This window comes from Odontesthes bonariensis, chromosome 15 (assembly GCF_027942865.1).
Source record: "Odontesthes bonariensis isolate fOdoBon6 chromosome 15, fOdoBon6.hap1, whole genome shotgun sequence".
NCBI lineage: Eukaryota > Metazoa > Chordata > Actinopteri > Atheriniformes > Atherinopsidae > Odontesthes > Odontesthes bonariensis.
The window spans coordinates 15,408,108-15,431,251 of NC_134520.1; the positions used below are offsets into that span (position 1 = coordinate 15,408,108).

At 44.9% G+C, this 23,144-nt stretch overlaps 1 protein-coding gene across 1 annotated transcript; it reads left to right on the top strand.

Annotated features, from left to right (window-relative positions):
• The first annotated feature begins 1,912 nt into the window (after nt 1-1,912).
• On the top strand, nt 1,913-22,049 carry onecut3a (one cut homeobox 3a). The gene is made up of 2 exons (XM_075485169.1): nt 1,913-3,215; nt 17,157-22,049. The coding sequence occupies exons 1-2, from the start codon at nt 2,177-2,179 to the stop codon at nt 17,447-17,449; spliced, it is 1,332 nt and encodes a 443-aa protein (XP_075341284.1). The 5' UTR covers nt 1,913-2,176; the 3' UTR covers nt 17,450-22,049.
• The last annotated feature ends 1,095 nt before the right edge of the window (nt 22,050-23,144 follow it).

The window sequence follows — 23,144 nt, forward strand, 5'->3', positions numbered from 1 at the left end:
GAAAGTTAACATCCATCACCACCGCGACCAATAAGCTGCTCTGGCCGGCTGGCTGAGCACAGATGACGGATTCGCTGCTGTGCGGGCTTCGGTAATTCATTTTCGATAGCAGTGGTTGCTGGGATCAATACAGGGACATTAACCCAAGCGGACACTGCTGTTCTCCTGATGGCACAAGCCAAAAAGCCACCATCCCCCTGTTGCCAATCAGCGAAGACACAGTTTTTAGGGTCATCCACTGTGGGAGAGGAGCTGTGTGCCAAGGCCACCGACATCACTATTCATCAGCGAGGTTATGGATGGCCGTGACCCAAGAGTTAGTAAACAGTGGTCAAGGGGATTATTTTATGCAATTTGCAAATGATAAGCGATGCCACTTCCTGGACTGTTTGGGTATTTTTGTTCTGGGTCGTTTTTACATAACACCGCGGTATAAATGCCAACGCTTCACTCTTGGTAACAGTGCTCAGAGTTTACAGAGCGACTAAGACAGGGCTGCCGGCCATAGCTGGCGACACACTTTGCAAACTTACAGGCACACAAGCGCATTTAGTATAAGGAGCGCGTGCACAGCAACTAACGTAAAACAAAAATAACTGCAATAAATAGTATTTGGGAAACTTATCAGAGTCGGGCTGATTCAATTCTGGGTGTTTGGGGGCTTTTGTGTGGGGGCTCCAACATTACGCACATATAACAACGGGTGGCCTCTAACTCAAGCTGGACATTGGGGCATACTTATAACGTGCTTATTTCAAAGGTGTCCACTTTATAACTAAAGAAAATAAAAACTTGAAAAAAGTCTGTAAACTGTTTACATTTCTCGCTTTCCACCAAAAAAACCCCCCCAAAAAACACGACCGGTTACAATGGAATCTTATCTCTCCATCTAACCGCGCGAGCTGCCATATTGCATCCATACTGCTCCTGCAATAGGCACCAACCTATCAATGCATCTCCTGATCCATACACACTCTGACATTGATGGATGGCTGAGCGGGATTGACATCAGCGAGCGGCAAGTTTCATGCAAGAAGTTTGCAAGGCGTGAAACATTAGCCTTCGTATGCGAGAGCTGGTGTGTGAGCGGAGAGTTTGATTTTCCTGGTCTGAATCCAAGGAGCAAAGATGCGAAAGAGGTCAAAGCCTAGAGGCTATGACGAAATAACGCTCGACAGATTTATACAGCAACTCTTGCTGGAGGAGTGTGTGTGTGTGTGTGTGTGTGTGTGGGGGGGGGGGGCTAACTTTTGTTAACTTTAACAGTAAAGGGTCGGAAAGAAATAGCTAGGCAATATTTCAGTAGTTTGATGATTAAATTATTTATGATGCATGCAAATGTGATTTCATTGCCTGATAAACGTGTCAAAAGGTCAAACGTAAGATCTGGAGCTGCATTTTTAACGTTTTAATGCTTAAACGAACAATGGCAACGTTTCAACGTAATCATGTGGAGAAATAAAGGTTGTTAGATCAACTCCACAAGATAACTTCTGTTTTTTGTCTCTTTAAATTCCTGCCTGGTGTGACACGTGAATTAATATTTAACCTTCAACAGAGCCGTCACATGTGTTGCCGACGCTTTGTCAAACGCTATTATCAGAGAAAACAAGGAGCGAGTCCTCCTTATCCATCCGACTTTAAATGTTGCGCACTCTGCAAAGAATTGCGCTTCTGTGTTTTATCTAAGGTATCTAATGCAATCTTTTTCAGGAATTCGAGGTTCAGCTTGCAACACGAACAACCCATGACACGGGGGGCCAGTGACGTCAGATTGGCCCCAGACAGTGCGAGCGAGAGCGAGTACACATCGCGGGGGCGCGCACGTGCGCACAGGCTCGGTCTCAACTTAACACGAGCGCGGGCGCGTCAATATACACACAGCTAGGCGAGCAGCGCTTTGGGTATGGTAGAAGGTGCAGAACAGCGAGAGAAATCCAGGCAGGCGCAGACACCTTCACGCACCGAGCAGAGGTTTGCGGCGCACTTTTGTGTGGCAGCCGGGATCCGATCTTTTAAAACCATGCTGGATTGACTGCAGAGAGGCAACTACAATCAATGGCTTGGCTTTGAAATCGTTGAAAATTTATTGGAAAGGAGTGCGAGACAGAGCGACAGTGGGAGAGGGAGAGAAGCGAGAGAGTGGCGAGAGGTGGAAATAAAGATCCTTTCAACGATGGAGCTTACAATGGAAAACATCGGAAATCTGCACGGTGTGTCTCACTCCCATCAAACGAGCGACTTAATGAACTCCCCACACGCGCGCCAGTCGTCGGCGTCGCATCGGAACTTGGTGTCGCACGGACGGTCAGCCATGGTATCCAGCATGGCCTCGATACTGGAGGGAGCGGGGGACTACCGCACAGACCACGCTTTGTCTGGCCCTTTGCATCCGGCAATGACCATGTCGTGCGACTCTGGGATGAGCCTGAGCAGCACATACACCACGCTGACGCCGCTGCAGCACCTGCCCCCCATATCCACCGTCTCGGAGAAATTTCACCATCCACACCCTCATGCTCACCATCATCCGGCGCATCAGAGACTTGCAGCTGGGAACGTCAGCGGCAGTTTCACCCTGATGAGGGACGACAGAAGCCTGGCCTCTATGAGTAACCTCTATGGCCACTATCCAAAAGACATGTCAGGTATGGGGCAGCCCCTATCCCCCCTGTCCAACGGTCTCGGGTCTTTGCACAGCTCCCAGCAGACTCTCAGCGCCTACGGTCCTGGAGCTCACCTCTCTAACGACAAGATGCTCTCATCGGGGGGCTTCGAGTCCCACGCGGCCATGCTGTCCCGGGGAGAGGAGCACCTGGCTCGAGGTCTCGGGGGCCACGGGGCCGGGCTCATGACATCCTTGAACGGCCTACATCATCACAGCCATCCGCACTCTCAGGCAAACGGATCCATGCTTTCAGACCGGGACAGACAGACGGTTGTGGGAGGCGGGCAGGGAGCTGGGTCAGGGCAGGTGGAGGAGATAAACACCAAAGAGGTGGCACAGAGAATAACAGCAGAGCTCAAGCGCTACAGCATCCCGCAGGCCATCTTTGCTCAGAGGATCTTGTGCCGGTCCCAGGGAACTCTGTCTGACCTGCTGCGGAACCCTAAACCGTGGAGTAAACTCAAGTCTGGCCGGGAGACGTTCAGGAGGATGTGGAAGTGGCTCCAGGAACCCGAGTTCCAGCGGATGTCAGCGCTCAGGCTTGCAGGTGAGTGAGGAGACAGCTCCCAACCTGAGTGATGTGGAGGGATCAATTAGAAGTCAATGTGGCGAGACTGCCAATAGCTGCTCAAACAGACATTACTAGAAGTTATTAGTCGATTGTATTGAGTAAAACTTCATCATGACAGTTGGGGTGTTAAATGTTGGGGGTAGATCTATATTTTGATTGATGCTACAAACCACGATGGTATAAACCAACGCTGTGTGATAAACAAAAGAGGCATCTCTCTGAAGCAGTCTGCAGACATGTTTGGTTTTACGCACGGACACAATATGGACACATTCCCTCCTCTTCCTCTGTCTCCTTCTCTCTCTCTCTCTCTCTCTCTCTCTCTCTCTCTCTCTCTCTCTCTCTCTCTCTCTCTCTCTCTCTATCTCACTCACTCACTCACTCACTCACTCACTCACTCACTCACTCACACACAAAAAATGGCCTAACAAAGAAAATCAAAGTAGGACGGGTTTCAGCTATTTAAAGGAAAACCTGACATGAAGATGCATATTACTGCTGCTCAAATGCCCAGCTTTATTCATCAGACAAACTTCATCCGATACTTTGCTACTTTCCTTTTCTAATACGCACGCCGTCGCAAACAAGGGTAGTCTGAGGCCTGGCCAAAGAGCCAGGGGGGGCATGACCTCCTATGGATCAATATTTCGGGTCCAGGCGTCCCCTTTCAGAGCAGCGCACTGATAAATGATCGATTTGGATTTGAAAGACAGAGACACAAACAGATGCGTCTTTTCTCTGCCCTGCGTTCCCCCCCCCCCCCCCCCCCCCCGCACTCAGGGACCGTCACGTCTCCAAATTTGATTTAAGGCCTGCATAGTCACTCTGCAGCCGAGAAATTGCTCATTGAGGTTCGTGAAGTTATGTGGCACGTAACTCTGACAAAAGCCCTCTCTGCCTCGTCGTTTTGATTTCCTGAATGGTTTACCCCCTTGATCGGTCATTTCGATTTTTATTGCGCAAAGATTATCACATTAAAGGCTGTGATTTGAACCCACCTCCCCGCCCCCCTTTAAACCCTTTAACACCTGATTAACGGGACATAAATGAAAACGAGACGGTACGGCGGGGTTAAAACGAAGATGTGAGTGAGAAGTCCCCTCTCATTGATGTTTGTGTAAAGGCCCTGTTTCGGCTTGCTGCGCCTCCAAACGTCAATCAGCGCATCTGCGTCGTATTTCAGCGAACAGTTCAATTAAGCAGATATAGTGGCATATTTTAGTTCCAGTCAATGCCCTATTGAAAAGCACTTAATGGCATGTAAATTGTTCCTTTGCGTATTTAGTGGGGTTCTGGTAAATAAAGATTTAAACACTCCACAATTGTCTCTTTAAGTGCCACTGCTGTTAAAGCTAATTGGGCTGTGGGGTTTTATATCTTCCACAGCCGACATCAGAATAAAACCTCCTGTTCGACTGACGTGTAGGAGTGGCACAATCCAGTGCAGTGTATACCTACAGCATGTGTTAATGTGGTTGGGCCCAGGGCAGCCAGGTGTAAGAGGTGTAGGCTATGCCTAAAAGTGCAGATTATTTCACAATTTGGCAGAACAAACATCAGGGTTTCTTTGGCGTCATTTGATCTAGTGGTGATACTTGTGCTCAACAATTCCATTTCAAAACACAATTGCTATACATTATTGCTATAACATGCAGCAGATCTTAAGCCTTTGTTGTCTATTGTGCATTAACCTGCCGCCACAATAGATCTCACTGTGACTCGAGTTGGGCTAAATGACGAATGACTTGTATGTAAATGTAAGGAGCAACATTTTACTTACTGCATTTAAAATCACAATTATCCTCGGTGTGCATGTGGGCTGGGAGTGGGAGTTGGGGGGGTTGTGATGCTGAAAGTGAGGCTGGGCCATACTCGCTCGGCCACATCAATCAATAAATTCAAATTACTATTCCAAATTCATCACAGTCACACAAATCAATGCAGCTGCCCTGCTTAGCTAATGCGAAAATGCCAGTGTCTGCACACACACACACACACACACGCACACACACACACACACACACACACACACACACACACACACACACGACGATCCACTCGTGACAGGAAAAACAGAATAGAGATTGGCCTGTTTGGGGGGTGGATTGTGTGTCCTTCACGCTGAACAACGAGGGCGAAGACACACAGGCTCCCCTGCCTATTTTGCTCTTCTTGCAGACTTATATCACCCAAGCCAAGTAAACAGGGAGTCCTTCATACATATTCTGGGCATCTCAGAATTACTCCACGGATTAGACGGCTGCTGTATAAACAGGCAGCTTCGCTGTAAAGCTGCACAAGTAAGAGAGACGCGGGAAAAGTGAGGTTTGGGAGGCATTTAAAGATCGCATTAACGATGAAAACAATTCGTCTTTGCATCTGTGTTGAATTCCACACTCCATCTCAATGTATTTGGTCGGGTCAATACAGTCCTGATCAATAAGGATAGCCAGTGCATCTATCAATTATCCCGCCTCAGCACTCTCACCCATTGGTCTCTCCCCTGGAGCAGAGGGGGAGGTGGGAGGCGAGAACCGGAAAAGGTTGGGAGAGAGGACAGCTGTTATAAAGAAGAAGAGGAAAAAAAACGCTGCTGCACACCTTTTTCTTTTGTCTTTGCTGTTATCGTGTTGCATTTGTTGTATGCAGCTCACTCCTCTGCTAGTCGGGACAGCGCTCACGCCCACTCATCTTTCCAGGCTGATGCACACACAAAAAAATCCAATATTATTAGCAAAAATAAACGGCTTACATTCCTATTTTTGGCCCATCAGATAGCTATACCTTGTGTGAAGAGGTGCCATGGCATTTCAAGTCCCCCCTCTCTTAGAAAAATAAAGAAGAAAAAACAAAGCTCAGTAGGTTCATTTCCATCTGAATGGCCGAAGCACGTGCCAGGGTGCGCGGGTCAAGACCCTCAGGACACGGACAAAAAACATTGTGTGGAATGAGGGTGGGAGGCCTCTGTCCATGTTTCAATGGACTACACGCAGTTTACTTAGGCCTAATCCAAGAGTAGCACCCACCCCATCCACCCCACTCTTACACCGCACCCTTTCTCTTCTGCACTGTGCACCATCAGAAAGCCTACATCCATTTTCTTTAGAATGTTCTTAGGTGAGTTAACCTTCATCTTCGGTAAGCGTTCACAATTTTAAGATTAACTCACAGATCTCTTCTGACTTCATAAACACTCCTGAACGTAGACAATGTGTGGGGGAAAGGCTAAAACGATTGTTTACCTTCAAATGGAAAATATTTAAACCTGTATGTGAGACCCACAGAGGAGGAAAGCTGCTCATAACCTTTCATGTATCTCTGCAAGGCATTTAGTGTGAGGGAACCTACAATGAGCGCTGTCCAAGGTGCTGAAATATCCCCACTCAACTGCAGGATGTCGTCTCTCTTTTGAGGACAGTTCAAGGTGGTGGACTGGAGTTTTACCAATACATACTTAATAGGATTCTTGTAGGCTCTAAACACCGTTATTTCATCCAACAGCTTCCACCCATCGATCAATATTACAATCCACAATCGCGTCAATCACTCCATCCGGCATCCTACTTTCCAAGCCAGCACGGAGCCCACCGGGGTTTCCATTTAAATGACGCTTGTATATCTTCTGGGAACAGCAGTGTAGTCTACAAACTAGAAGGTCGCCTATATTTTGTGATGCTCTCCCAAATATCCCGACACAGCAAATATTTGTGAGGAGAAGTGCTCTTTTTGGCAATGTAAGATGTTAAAATTGGATAAGGCATTAACATGTGATTGATGCAGTATAACCTAACACCGTTTCTTTTTCCAAGAAGAAATGGCTTGATGTTGGCCTGTGAAATGATCGATTGGGAGTTTAATAATTGATGTATGAGGGGAAAGATAGGGGCGTAAACAGTGCAGCTGTGGTTTCAGAGCCTCCTCTTTCGTTAAGCACATCAACGCGGGTTGTAAGTACCGAGACACACATGTACAAGCATCGCCTTTCCAATCCCCTGGTGGGAGAGCAACAGACATTTTCGCGAGGTCATACCTCGAGGCTATTTTGGTTAAATCCCGGGTTCAGAGTGGCTCATTCCAGATGAAATGACACATCACATCTTGTATCATTATCTGCAATCCGGCATGAAAAGCCTGGTTGACACATGTCAATAAATTCTGCATCAAATTAGCTGAAAGCCAAATGTTTGAGGCAGAAATTCAACAACAACAAAAAAAGAACGCTTATGTGATTTTGTTTACATGAGTGCGATGTATAGCTTGCAGTGGGAAGCTTTTCCTTCGTCCATGCACAACACCACAGCACCAGCTCCACTGCAGACGTGTCGCCTTCTCTCCTGTATGTATGTGATCGGGATGTAGAGTGCGTCTGCGCCACATTGTTAAGGCCGATCTGGCGAGCCCTGAATCTGTATCGATTTCCATTCCTCGGCCTCTCCTTTCCATCTCTGGAGCTGCGCCATGCAGCCATGCAACCCCCTCCATCTCCACGGTGCAACACCTTTCCTCCCGTTAACGGCTCACCTTTCATAACACATAACACAATCACGGGTAGTCTCTCACACGGACGCGCACCACGCTGCGTGCTCCGGCAAAAGAGTGTCACACGCTGACTTGAAAACCCAAGATTTTCAGTGGCTCCTCTCTATTTGTGTGATGGAGTGGGATTAGCAGCACGAGGCTACTTAAAGTTCACACTCGTTTAACCTCCTTTCACTCATTAAACATCCCACCCACAGCGCTCCATCCTGCACACAATGTTCTGACCACGTTGACCTAATAATTCAAAATAATGTAATTTTAATAGAAATCAGATTAGCCCGACTGAAGAAGGAGCCTGCACTCACTCCTTTGTATCTTCACCCATTTCTCTTCCAGCACGCACACGCGCGCACGTTTCAATTCACACGGGATAGGTGGTTAGCAATTATAAATGCAGTAGAGGTCTGGACTGTACAGTCTCGCGGCCCGTCTCTTCTATTTTAGATGATCAATTCCTACGCTACTCCGTCGCCCCCTCGCCGAAGCAGATCGATAGGAGAGAATGACCTTTAAATCAAATTGCTGGCAGAGTCAACGGAATGCGCGCGGATAGCACCAAAGGGTTAATGGCAGTGAGCGCGCCCCGCTTACCAGGCAAAATAAATACAAAGGGCCAAAACCTGAGATAATCATAATCAGATTTCATTATTCGTACATATGCAGTGGACTCAAACAGAGGCGCGAAAAGGATACACAAAAGTGAGACGAATTAATGTTCGTGTCTGTGTGTGTGGTGCGTGCGCGTGTGTGTGGTGCAAAGAAACTAATCAGACTGTGGGGCTTTTGACCCGCCACAATCTGTGCTGGTTTACATAAGAGCCAATGCAAGTGATGGTTCCAAAGAGCAGGCTTGTGCAATTAAAATGCTGACCAGACCACGTCAGCATTGTGTTGATGGAGCTCTGTGTGTTGTTATGTAACGCCTGGGTGCCCCCCGTACGCCCCCCTCCCAAAAAAGGAAAAATACTGTGACTGCTTTTTGCGTCCTGTATGCGCCCCTACAAATCACTTTGTAACAGATCACAGTCTTTTCAGTACTTTCCTTGTTATTTGACGTGTGAGACAATCCTGATCCCACAGAGTTACAACTCGGACAGGCCGAGACACAGATCACTGTTTTTTCTCTCTCTCTCTCGCTCTCTCTTTTTTTGGGTGAATTAACCCACCCGAGGTTATAAATCAGTGTCCAGCGGCGCTGGAGCTGCAGTGATTCCGCACACCCCCTGCTTATCTGAAGCCCTGACAGGCCATCGCTTATTAAAGGGCCGATAATGGCTTGTTTAATGCGCAGGCTAAGAACACAAGGCAAGGACATTGTCCACGCAATTAAAGAGAAGAGAGGCGGGGATCCAGTTGATCACTGTGGGAGAGGTATCTATAAAAGCGAGACGCCATTTGACATGTTTTAAAATCCCACATTTATGCGTTTCTGAGTTTTTCCCACCTCAGTGTTTGTTTTAATTTTTCAAATGAATAAATGAGTATTTGGGGTGAAAATAAAAAAACAAAAACAAAAAAAAACAGGATTAAGTGAAAGAAAAAAGTCTATGAATCTGCATCAGTTGTTGGTTAAACAACAACAACAACAACAACAAAGATCTGCGAGCGCTTCAGTGCTGACACTGACATTTTATGCAACCTGTACAACATATTTTCGTTTTTTCTTTTCTACTTTCATTTAGTCTCAGATCACATAAAATAATAAAAATAAGATGAAAATTTAAAAAAGCAGGTCAAATCTGATATTTTCCTGCTGACAACTCATAGCTTGAAAGAAACGAAAGCCCACAGATGGTTTTGTATGGAGACTGTGTAAGTCTTTTTGCAGGGTCGATCCCAACAAAACCGCAAACACACTCACAGGCACACACACGTGCACGTACACACACACACACACACACACACACACACACACACACACACACACACACACACACACACACACACACACACACACTCACACACACACAGACAGCTTATCGTACCCACAGATGCAACCCGAAACTCCGGTTGGGCAACCCCACACAGATCAACAAAGGAACAAAACGACTGTGAAATCAATTGATGAATGAATCGATGTCAGCCCATAAAGCTTTTGTGTTACATGTTATTAAATATAACGAACTGGCTTCAGGTTATTTTCAAATTAATAATTCGGTTGCGCTCGTGAGACGATATGAAAACCGCTGACTGTTGTTTCTTCGATTAATTATTCAGGATTTCTGAACTTTTAGAAAAACACTGCAGAGTGTGTGTGTGTGTAAGAGAGAGAGAGAGAGAATGTGTGTGCGGGAGTTATTTTTCTTTCGACACCAAGAACATTTAATTTACCTTATTCATTTTTGCTTTTAATAACGCAGAAGGACAGAATGACACATGTAGGAAATTATTATTATTATGAAAAATATTGCACACAGATTTGGATTTCTTTTTAAACCCCTTTTTTGAACAGTCTTTTTCTTTTTACTTGATGTCAACATACAACCAATAAAAGCCGCAATTAAACCAAACGAAAGCAAAAGAGCGCGAGCAATTGAACCCACAATAATAAAGACCACCACTTCATCTCACTTTAGTTTGATCTGTTTTGCTCTGATTTGAACGCACTAAGCGGATCATCGCATTAAGGTGTGGGTGACTAATATTGCTGCTGTCTCGCCGTTCAGATGATTGAGCGAGGAGACTCTTGAATTGAATCTCGAAAAAAATTTCCTGCATATTGAAAAACAAAACAGAAAGTCCGCTCCGAGTCCCTCTGGAGAGCGAAGCGTCATCTCGGCCGCGGATCAGCGTGACGATGCTCCTGCGACAAAAATAAGAGGTTAGCAGAGCAGTGACAGCTGACATTTGAAGAATCTTTTTTTTTTTTTAATGAGGTGGATCAAAAACCTCAAACAGCGGATCTCCTCCAACCCTTCACGTTTCGCTGCAGGAGGGGCAATGTAATTAAAAAAAGAGGGCAAACTTCGACCTGAACTGGATATCCGGCCATATACTCCCGCGATAGCATGAGGATGTTTGCTCATCGTGAGGGATCTGCACAATGATAATCATTTTAAAAACGTGTTCAGGCTCGCAATTTATTTCCCCCTCTCGTGTGACTGCTAAGGATTTAAAAGCGACGAATTAGCCTCTGAAACGTCTCCGCATTCTCTCCACCAGCCACAGGTGGAATCATTTCTAAGAAATTGTATTTCAAGTAGTTTAAGCTGTCTACTAACTCACTTAAAAAGTATGTTTTTTATTTTTAATTCATATTTTTTTTTCTGCTTGTGGGTAAATTGTTTTTATTGATATTCGGCCGAAATTCCTCTAATTTTCCAATTAAAGAAACAAATAGGCTAATAATAAAATATCCCCTGACAAAATTTATAAATGACATTAGTCTGAATCGGACACACGTGCGGCGGTGCCCACATCTGTTATTAGTGGGGAAAGAATAAAATAAAGCATCATAATCATTACGGCTATCACGTATAACTGGTCGAAGCCATTATGAATGGAATCAATGGTAATCACAGAGAAGAGTATGGAGGCACTTTTACAAACACATGGCACATGAAGACCAAGGCTGCTATTAAACTGGCAATATGTACATACATATATAACACACAGGTTAAATTTCGGTCAGGTTTTCTTAGCCATGCGCCCAAATGGCTGAGTGGTTTTAATTATCTAAAACCTCATAAGGTGGATGATCATCACAGGCAGCAGCCTCCACTGATTATTGAATTTTCTTAACGCTGCGCAATGTCTTAGTTCACCACCGCGTTTCTAATAACACACCGAGCCGAATAAACACTATTCCTCGCCGTCGTGTCGTGCATCGCACGTCGCAATTGACATTCCGTGTTCCTGGCGTATACTGTCAACTGAAGATGTAAATCCCAGCGCACGAGCGAGTGTGACAGCTGATGTTGCGGGTCCAAAGAGAGGGGCCGTCTCCAGATGTTTCGGGCTGCAGAGTCTGACGGGATTTAAAAAGGCTGGAAGGGGGCCGAAGGTGCAGCCGGTGAGCTGCAGTGTTGAGTGTTACTGGAGCGCTGGAGAAGTAAATGCCTCCAAGCTGAAACGCAGGAGAAGGCAAACAAACAAATTGTCCCGCTTTATCAGTATATTAACACCAATTCTCACTCATTACATTAAGGAGTATCGAGCTGGAAGTGTTTGGGCCTGGCGAGAGACAGAGAAGGCAGCTTGGCACTGCCCCTGCAGCCAAATGCCACAGCTATAGACAGAGGACCCCGTGCGGAAATATAAAAAACAGAGCCATCAATCTTTAGAGCAACGGCCCATGCGAAACAACAGAGAAGTTACTTAATAAATGGTCTTAAAGTGCCCAATCACGCTATTTACAACGAATGCTGCGGCGACGCTCAGCATAGATTATCAGCGAGGACAGTACTGCCCTGCAACAATAAAATAGCTGCACTGTGTGAGCACAAAGGCACCGAACCGTGACGGGAAAAACATGTTTACTTGGAAATGAATTAAATCAGCACACTATGGTGACCTCGTCTGCTTTATATGGATCACAGGCAAGGCTCTGGGACTGGATTTCACGCCGGGTATAGGAGTCAGAAAACCGAAAGCTGGAAGTTTTTTTTTGTGTCTGTTTTCTTTCTTTTTTTTTTTTGTAAATGTCTAATCATGATTTCACGAAACACTATAGGCACAATATTAGGCGGTTTGACTTTCTCATTATGAGCAGGAAGGGCAGCGATGATCAATAAATGATTAATGCTCAAGATGGACTCACATCTGCAGGGAGTGAGCAGGCCTGCTGGAGACAGCTGTGAATATTCAGCATCATGCAGAACACACAGCCGGAACAGGTGATGATTATTTACTCCTTTTCCTCTCTGATTTCAGCAGCAAAAGCCGGATCATCACACCGCTTCCTGCCAAATGTGTTTATTTCATTTATTTATCTACCCATCTATCTCTTTTGCGTCTCCAGCCCCCTTCATGAATCTTCTCTCGAGGCCCGTGACTCCCCTCCCCTCCGAGGCATAATTAATTGGACGAACTGAATTTCACACACGAATTATTCACGAATCTATCGATCGATATTGAACACCCTGGGCCTCTCTCTTAACCTCGCTTGGTTTGTCGTGAAGCGAGGAATATTAATGTTATCAGTGGAAAATAAAGAAGGCCCGAGTTGTGCCGTTTTCACCAGAGCACAAGTTGGAAAATCACTCATTAAGGGATTCGAGGCGCGTTTAATCCAACCGAGAGGCCCTTGAGCTCAACAATCATGGGGAACTGGACTCTTACTTCATAGGCCTGTTATTGCAAAATAAAAAAAGAGAAAACAACAACAACCCATGTTATAGGAAATGTACCTGTAAAAAACAGACTATATGTGTTTTTTTTTTTTTAAGTGAAACGTTGGGCTGACATTGTTGTGTTGATCAATCTCTGTTTGTGAGGAATCCATTCAAAGTAGGTCAGCTCCTGCTCACAGATCCATACAGCGAGTTATAGAAATCACACTCTTCTCACACCAGCAGGATGTACACCTCAAAAAACACTCAGCAGCACCAAACCGGGGATTCTGCTCTTGTCCAGCTCGCTCTTTGTGCATGAGTTTATGTCCGTCTCTCTGCTCGGTGCCTACTGTAGCTCTAAAAGCTGCAATGATCGATTTTTTCTTTCCTTTTTTTCTTTTCTACACCGAGCTCGGTTCAGTAATCAGGGCCCCCTTCCTCACCGATCGATCGATATCGATTACTAAATCCAGCGCCTGTAGCAAAGGCAGCGCACTATGGCGCCCCCGTGCAGCCGGGCCACGACGAGAGCGACACCTGCCGACCGAAAAGGTGCGGAGCAGGCGGTCGATTGTAGTGGCAGGACGTGACTGCCCGGTGAAAAGATGGGAGCGTGTGTTTCAGCTGGTTGTGGAAGAGGAGAGAATTACTCCTCCTCCTGCTGACTCCCGTCTGTGTTTCTCGAACATAAATAGAGGAATTAATGGTGAACGTGTGTTACGTTTCCTTAATGCTATACTTTTTACATTTAAGGCTTGAAAGAGACAAGAATATGTCCCCTCCAATTTTTTTTAATTGAAAATATCGCTCTGTATTTTGTTCCCAACGCGTTTCTTCCAAACGTGTGAGCCACTTAAAAGTAAATCTATAAATAGATTCAGGAAGAATAGTCTCCCTGTAGTCAGATCCGTTTTGGGTTCAGAGTCTGTAAATACAATACACAATGTGAGACCAATCATGGAAAATAAAAAGTTCTCTTTATAAAAAAATTAAAAATAATCAACTAAGCCCAAATTTTGCTTCTTATAAAGCTCATATAATTTTATTTTAAAGTACTGAGGCAAAAATGAGAAAACACAAACCCAAAATGAAAGACTTCAGCCAGAAGGCGCGTGTTACCGCGTGTGTACGTCTTTATGCACACCTGTGCCAGGACTCACATCTGGACAAAGGAAGAAACGGCTCAACCGGGAGCTGCGTAAAATGAACGGGAAGTAAAGGCGTTGATGAATCTGTAACTGCACCAAAGTTGGTTAAAGATAAATGAATAATAAAAAAAATCAGCTACAACAAATTTAAGAATTTCCACTTATGCTATTTTTACCACCACATACTAATTATTTATGTCAAAAGTGCAGTCAGAAATCAAATATGTATCAGTGATTTGTAGGAGATATTCTTAAAAAATGATGATGATAATAATAATAATTAAGTATTGTACATTTTGCACTCACAATAACACACTGTCTTCGGAAAATTAGCATTTCTGCAAGCACTTTTCTTGAGTGTGCAGATTTTTTCCCCCCACCGTTACCAGATGTGAGATCTGGTTGCTGTGGAGGAACAGACCTGTCACACATGTCGGCATTACTTTGCTGCTCCTTGAACTTCAAACGGGCCTTGTGGAGCTGAAACGCTTGTTTAGGCTCCCAGTCCTGCTGGGAAACAAATCCTCTTCCACGCAAGTTTGATCCACACAAGCTGGCGCGTCTCTGATGTGTGTACTGCAGTAACGTCTGCCTGATCCGTGTGATCCAGCACACAAATGTGGAATAGGAAGAGGAACCTCACAACTGGATTTTTCCTAAATCACGTTTTGATCCCTTAAGCTTTCTGTTTACACTCTATGATTTATCTGTGGGAGCCATTATGTTTAAAATGAATAATCCTTTTTAATCAAGCATTTCTTTGTTTGGCTAAATTAGCCTGGACTGAGCAAACTTCACGTACAAAAAACTATAAATACTTCTTGGCTGTGGAGTCAGAGAATATCATAGATTATTGCCATATTGATGACTGGCAAATAAATCAGTGCGCCATAAAAATCTATTTTACAAGCGAGCCTGCAGTATTTGTCCCCTGGAACTATCAGTTGGCATTTAGTTTAGCCTAAATTTGTAGCTAAATGTCACCAGAAAACATGAGTTGAAAGTTGCTGAAGTGCTTGAAATTCTGATCAAAGCACTTTTGTTCGAGCAAGAAAAAGAAAAGAACTGCAAGACGTTCTAAGTCTGTAATATTTCCACCAAAATTTCCGACCTCAACTCATTGGGAAATAATTCCAGCTAAAACGACAACTGGAAGAATCCCATCCTCCTTTTTCCCGTTGTCATGGCAATACTTAAAACTTTAATAAATCAAAGTTCTATATTTGATGACATACACGCTGTTCATATAAGCATGCTTTTGGACAAATTTATTTGGGGCACATTAGCATGTGCACACAGACATGGTGCATATAACGGCCGTGCTGATGTGAAATATGAATATGATGGATGTGCAAGTGTGCAGGTTAGACATCTGTAGTAAACAGATTGGACTGCAATGGCTGATCAATGGGCTCTGTTCCACTGTAATTAGACACACAGCGCCACTGCTTGGCTCCAGCCACTTCAGCATAATCACAACCTCCCTATAAACCCCACACACGTGCACACTCTTATGCACACACACACATAGGGAAGTAGAACATAAGAGGGTAAAAAAAGAGAGAAAAAAAATCAGTTCTTAAATGCATCAAGAAAACACACACACCCAGCGTGAGAGTGAGATATTACTGAAGGAGGAATGAAAGTATCAGACAATACCAACAGCAGCAGGTGGAGACCCCACAGGGAAGGCATCTTTCTCTCCCAGATTTGCTCTCTTTTAATTGAGACAGTAGGGAAGCTGAGTGGGACGCACAGTCCGTTCTGGGAGGATTCGATCCTCAGTCAGCAGGGGGAACGTTTGGCTGCAGAGGTGGTGCCTTAACCTTCCACACACACACAGACACACACGCACACACACAGACAGCTCCTCCTACGCCATCTCTGGGCGCCGTTTCTGCCTTTTACTCTCCACCTGTCTGCTGCTCTCCACACGTCTCCTACAAATATCTTGAGTTTCAACGCACTTACCCACAATACAGCACTCTATTAACTATTAATTTCTGTGTTGGCTGCACACAACCCCATCACCCCCTCGGACCCCCTCCCAAATGCAAGAGCGCACATTTTTCTTTTGAAAATTGCTCTGTGGATGGGAAGGGGCTCATAGCAGCCAGTGCAAGCACCTCTCAAGTGTTTGTGTTTGGAGGGGTGTGTGAGGGTTTATAAATACCCTCTCAGAGCTCTATAGAGTGGGCTCCAGTGGGCTCTGTTTGAAGTAGCAGACTGTAGACCTGCTGGGGGGGGATTCTGACCTCAGTCCCTACAGAGAACCCCCCCAATTCCTACAGAAAAGTCGGTCAATATCTCGCTTTCTCCTTCACATGCCGCCCTCCCTCCTCTTCTCAGCTCCTCTCTTTAGTTCTTGCACACACAAATACACACACTTTGTCTCACTCCTGCACCTTCTCTCTTCTTGTCTCCATTCTTTCCCCGCCCCTCCTCTGGCTCTCATTTACACATACACACACATACACATACACACACACACACACAGAAACACAAAATGCTTACTTTTGTGCAACAGTCACTCAGTCCCCCATTGTGACTCAAACTGCATTAATATTGAATCAAACAGCAGTGTCTCCAGCTAGCAGGCAACAGCCTGTCCCACCCCATCACCCCCCCACATTTTTCTCTCACCGCAGGCTGGCTCCCTGTCTGCACTCTGCAGGATGGAAGGAATATTCCCACTGGGCAGGAGGCATGGATTAGCTTTAAATCAACTTTAATATGGCAATAGAGATGGAGCTGTAGCATCACTGCTGGTGTATAAACTAGATTTTATGTGTTTAAGTACTGGCTAATAGTTACTTTAACTCCCTCCACCTCCTGGTTTTGTGATGTGGTCATGAAAGCCATCACTTTTGTATATTTACCTTGTTTTTTGTTTTCTTCTCCTCTTTTTGCCTCCCACTCTCATTGCCATCCCTCCCAATGCTGCCGTCCACACCAAGCCTGCAAGCGCAAAGAACAGGAGCAACACAAGGACCGCAACACGGCACCCAAGAAACAGCGTCTCGTCTTCACTGACCTGCAGCGGCGTACGCTCATTGCCATCTTCAAAGAGAACAAGCGTCCATCCAAGGAAATGCAGATCACCATCTCCCAACAGCTTGGCTTGGAGCTCAGCACCGTCAGCAACTTCTTTATGAATGCACGCCGCCGCTGCGTCGACCGCTGGCACGATGACCATGGTACTAGCCCCGGGCAGCCGGGCACATCCACCACTACCTTCTCCAAGGCTTGAGAGGAGGAGAGGGCCTTCAGAGGGCTGGGGAACCAGGTTGGAACAACAGGAGACACGGGGAATTGGCTGTGAAACCTGTCTATAAGAACCCTGCCTGGCCTGGACCACCTAAATGTGTCCTCTGCCCGAAAAATCCTTTGTGCCATGCAATCATCTTTTTCGTCAGTCAAAATCTCAAGCTCTCACCTGAAAGAAGCATAAGAGGTGAAGTGTAAAGTCAGGTCCACTCTACATTACTCACATAAGGACAATCATTGATTTAGTCTTTTTTTTTTTTGTTGAAAGAAAATAATTTTTATGGCATCTGACAAAGCAAAGAGACACCAAAGATTTGATCTTTTTGTTGGACGGTATTTGCATTTTTCGCTGGCCTCCTCCTTTACCACCCAAGTAGCCACTGATACAGTTTCTTTTTTTCCCTCTTTCTTTTTTGCTCAACTCACCTTCTTTGTGTCTGCCTCCTTACTCACATCCCCTCTATGCCGGCATACAGAAGCAACAAGGGCGAAAGAACGGCAATAAATCTGACAAGACAACAGCACATAGCCTTTTTATCAGAGCCCCATCCTGCACACACGAGGCCGTCATAAAGAAAAGAACGCCGCCTATGAAAAAAACCCCAAAAAAATCCAAAACAAGGCTCTTCAATTCTCCGCCCCCACCTCCCCTTGTAGTCTCCTTCGTTCCTCGGCCAAAGGTATTCCCTGAAGGCCAGCCATTTCAGAGAGCAGCTCAGCCTGATCATACAGCAAACTAATGAATTGAAAAATGAATCGATGCAGACAGAGAGAGCGGGGCCTTGACCCCTCCTGAAGGTGAAACTCAAGACGCTCGGCGGGAGATTCTCAGGTCTTCGAGGCCCAGGTTATATTTTTTGCACAGATGTCGAAGGCCTGTAGGGAGACATGTCATTGTTACTCTTAGCCTGAGCCTAGAGTCTGTGTTTCTCTGACCAACAGGAGAGGCGGCTGAGATGTCTGGACATGCTCTTTGTTCTACTGGGAGCTTTTCCTCAAATCAATAACTGAGAACCAAACGATGACAACAACACGCTCGGGCATCCAGCCAACTACATTACAGCTGCATATGAAAAGCAGAATGTAAGAGGAGCACATGGTACCCAGTGGAGATGGGGACACAAAGGCCTCACTACATCAGCAGCAGCAGCAGCAGCAGCACACCTCTCCATCCTGGTCCTGCCTGCGCTGCCAGAGCAACAGTGCCCCCTGCTGTTGCCAGCAGAAACCTGTATCCAGCAGAGCAAGGGGGTTCAGAACGGAGGAGAGGGAGGGAAGAGCCACAAAGATGCTGAGGAGAAGTCATGGCACAACACATTCAGGCCCTCGCAGCTCTCTGAAGACAGATCAATAGCTAACCATTATCCTATTGTTGTTCTTCGTCCAACCAGCGCTGGTAAATCTGGAGGAGGGGGATGGTCACGCTGAATGCTGAAAATGCAGGGATTTAGTGAAGGCGGGGATTTATTTTGGCAATCCAGATCTGACAAGGATTCACAAATTACAAAAATTGCTCCAAAAAAGGGGGGAGAGAAAAGTACAACAGAGTAAAATGTAACAGAAAGCTGAGACAGAGACAGCTGAGGTTTCATTTAGATTATTGCGGGAGGCTTTGTATTTTGTCAAGTCATTTTTCATCCATCCTTTTCATCCGTTAGCAAAAAAGAAAAGAAAAAAAAGAAAAAGAGAACAATTTCTCAACAGACATGATTAAAAGCAAACCTTCTGGTTTTTCCCACACAAGGGTTATCAGTAGCTAACCCAAAGCTAACCACCACACTCAGCTGTTAAAATGCTACAACAATTAGTGCCAATGCTTACTGCCTTAATGTGAGTCAGAGAATATGGTACTAGGGTTCACACACAGCTACAGTGCGCCCTACTGATGACGGGCAGTGTGTGCCATAGCAGCCAACAATCAGCTTTTAACAGAATTAAAATATACTTTTTTAGTAAAAAGAAATGAAAAACAGAATCAGAGGCCTACAATAACCAAACCTCAAATGACAAAGATACCACACATACGGTATGTGTTACAAATATAGCAGAAAATGTCTCCAACACATAACTGGACACATTTTGAAGTAGAAGAAAATCTCATTCTCTATCTTTGGTTCTCTACCTCCTCTGTCCCTCTAACCCCATTGCCCCCTCACCCCTTCTCTCTTCCTCTCTATATTGATGCGGGTATTTAATTAGTACCATAGACACAAAGTTTCTATTTCGTGTTACTATTGTGCTCTGTTGTGCATAAGTAAGGCACCTTGTTGATAAATCAAAAACAAAAAAGGAAGGACTTTTTAAAAGGAAAAGAGGGATGCAAGGACTGAGGCTGATGATGGACATATTTTCTTTGCATTCTGTGTGAATACAGACTTGGAGGAGACATTTACCACGAGAAAGAGGGAGAAAGAAAAACAGGGAGGTGCTGAGGAAAAGGATAAATGATGAACGCTTTCTCTCTTTTGGCATTTCATGTCAGAACTGTGGTACTCTCAGCCCCCTTTACGCTGAGCCCCAAGAATGGGGAAAAATGGCAGGGGACGAAACATGACCTCCAGACATCCTGGCTGACTCAGTGTGTTTTGTTGGAGGGTGGGGGTGAGGGTTACAGCTCGGGACTCAATAGTTATCTGTTTGGTCTTAAGATGCAACTGTAGCATTTCCAACAATGTAGTCTGATTAGCGGTGCAGATTAGATAAGAAATGGTCATTGTATAGGAGTTGATCAGGAGGCACTGACTAACTTCATGCTGCTGTAAGCAGTGAGTTAATGTCGCCAAAGGAAGATGAGCTTCAATTGACTTGTGGTATACAGTTCAGTGAGCATAGGTAAATAGTTAGTTTCAGCTCCAGGTATGAAGCTGACAAAATGACATTTGTTTGTAGTGAGAACCAGTGTGGCTACCTCACTAAGCTGAGTGGTTTGTGAAACCGCCACTAATACCAAAGATACTGCAGCCTACCAGTCGCAAACTGCCTAGGGGGACACAAACCAAAAACAAAAGGCCCCCTTTCTTCGCCCAAAACAGTTACACACACACACACACACACACACACACACACCTGCACACATTACATTCAGACTAACAGCGCAGTCAGACTGCATCGTGCCACATAGGAGGAGGTGGCTGCCTTGCAGACAGAGTTGAGTGCCTTTTCCCTTCAACCACGGGTGGGACTGCACTGGTCACGCACACAAAACACACATCAGCACAGCCATGCAGATGCACGCATGTTGCTGCACACACATTTACATACAAGCACATACACAGACAATGCACCCATAATTGGATGGACAGAAAGGGGGGCCAAAGAGAGGGACACGGAGTGGGGGCTGTGTCAGCATTTTCTCCCATATTGACTTTCCATCTTGATACACTAGAATACAAGCACTTTATCACGTAGAAAGTCTATAAAACATTTTCTATACACTATTTATTTGAAGCAAAATTCTCTGTTACACCTTAATCTGTCAGTCTTTGTTACTGTATCGCTGATCTTCTGCTAGCTTCACAGCCCCTTTTAAAAAAAATATTTATTTAAACTTTTCCTTTTTCTTTTTGCTCTCTGCTCGGTGTGCTTAATCTCTCGGCCGTTTTACCTTCCTCGCATCAGAGATATTTTTGTGTAACAGAGAAAGAGAGGGGCAAGACGGCCGCGGCTTTAAGCACTCGCAGGGCAGCAGTTGTAAGAAATCCCACCACTTAATGTCTCTCTCTCTGTCCGCTGCGTGCAAGCACAGAGGCAGCACTAGTAAAGTGTGGAAGACTCACTGACAGCTTAAAGACACAAACTCTCTCCTCCCTCCACCTTGTCTGTCCAGTCAACATTTCCCCCTGGCTATTGCTAAGACTCGGTAGGCATGTGTTGACAATTAATTCTGAAATACCTCAAAAACCTTTCATGTAAACTTTATGTAATTTAAACTGAAAATAATACTGCTAATGATAACGATGATTATGAAACTATGATACTATGATAGTTAGTTTTGGAACTTGTGACTTGAAGCTTTATACTGTTAAATTCCTTTTATTTGCTTATTTTTCTCGTACGTTCTCTCGTTTGTTTTTGCTACGGCATGTACTTACTGTTTTCATAAAGGAAAAGACATTGTGAATGTTTCTGTGGAGGGTTAGCTGAGAAAAGAAGAGACAAAAGAGAAGGCTAGAGTGGAGAGAGCCGGGCTTTAGATGTTTAATTCAAATCTCTCTCACGGACGGCTACATTCAAAGAGAAAAAACAAAAACAAAAACAACAACAACAAAAGAACGCAAATATAATTTGACCTAAATTATAAACCAAAAATTTGATGTTAAACCAAAGGAGGAAAAACCGTATATTCATTGTTAGCTTTCTTCTGCCTTTAAGTTGTCTTTTCTCTGAAAGAAAAAAAAAAGAAAAAAAAAGTTTCACAGTTACTTTTGAAGGTTCCTGGGTGTGTTCAAGTGCTCCTGATGTTCTTAGAATATTAAAGACCAGCACCTCCGATTGAGAAGAAGGTGCGCTTTTTTTCTTTTGTGCATGGATATTGTATAACTGTATAGAAACCAACAGGAATGACCTGTGATTTTGTGGGGAGAGGAGGATGGAAAGACTTGGGAGTGGGTGGCAAAGGGGTGGGGGATATTTTGGTTATCAAAATAAACAAAAAAAAAAGGGTGGGAGGATTTGGGTTTTAGGCGTTGGAGGGGTCTTTGTTTTTAGAATTTCCGTCACTGTTGGATTCACTGGTTGTGTGCATGTGTTGTTGCAACCCTTCCCCTCTTCCCCATGTTTCTTTGATGTATATAAATCCAAACAGTAGGGGGCAGTGTGTGCTGGGGGAGGTCAAACTCCTCTCCTCCCAATCAATACCGCTCTATCTTCATTCCTCAGCTTGTGGTCCACGCTCGGGTCCTGAAAAGTGTGTCTTGCTTTTCCAAAGACGGGCTGTTTACTTGGAGTTAATCAGAGGGACACACACAGACCCGAGTGGCCTTGAATATACATGTATGTCTGTCAACACGCTTTTCTTCAATCTCTGTATATGTGTTCATTTGTACCTATGTGGAAGGCAAAGTGTTTTCTATTTTATGTTTCTTTACTATGGGTTGCAATATTTGTCATGCAAAAATTTGAAAGCATTTCTTACTGACTGACCGACCAACCAACCACAGTAACATGTGGCAACTGATCGTCCGACCTGAAATGTCGTCGGCATTTACTGTCAAACAGCATATGTATGTGTGTCATTTCATAGTTGGTTTGAAAAGGTTGCCAATGGGACTGATGTAGACACCCCCAGTCACACTGTGCTCTCCCTCTTCTGTTACCTGTTAATCAATCAGAACCAAGTGTCTTTGTGATGGTAGAAGACAATCAGTTTCAAAACAAGAAAAAAGGTAGAGAGAGGGCAGGCCAGTGGGGAGGAGGAAGGGGAGGACAGAAGAGCAAAATCATGGGAAAAGAGGCTCTCTGAATCGAGACGAGCTGTAGTGCGTGACTGCCAAACGACTGCCCCACCGCCCCCACTCACTCAGACACACTCATCCCATACACAAAAACCAAAACTCAGAACAAACCAAATTCCCACCCTCACCTTGTCACTTCTCACTCTGCCTAAACTCCTGCCATTGTGCAGGAGCACAACAAAAGAGAGCTGTGGTGCAAAGACCATGTTTCCCATCATCCACCAC

What these genes read in the sequence shown, in the direction of transcription:
- onecut3a (XM_075485169.1), top strand. Translation starts at nt 2,177, where the DNA reads ATGGAGCTTACAATGGAAAACATCGGAAATCTGCACGGTGTGTCTCAC. An exon ending in GTCAGCGCTCAGGCTTGCAG is followed by an intron (nt 3,216 to 17,156) that starts GTGAGTGAGGAG and finishes GTCCACACCAAG; the next exon opens with CCTGCAAGCGCAAAGAACAG.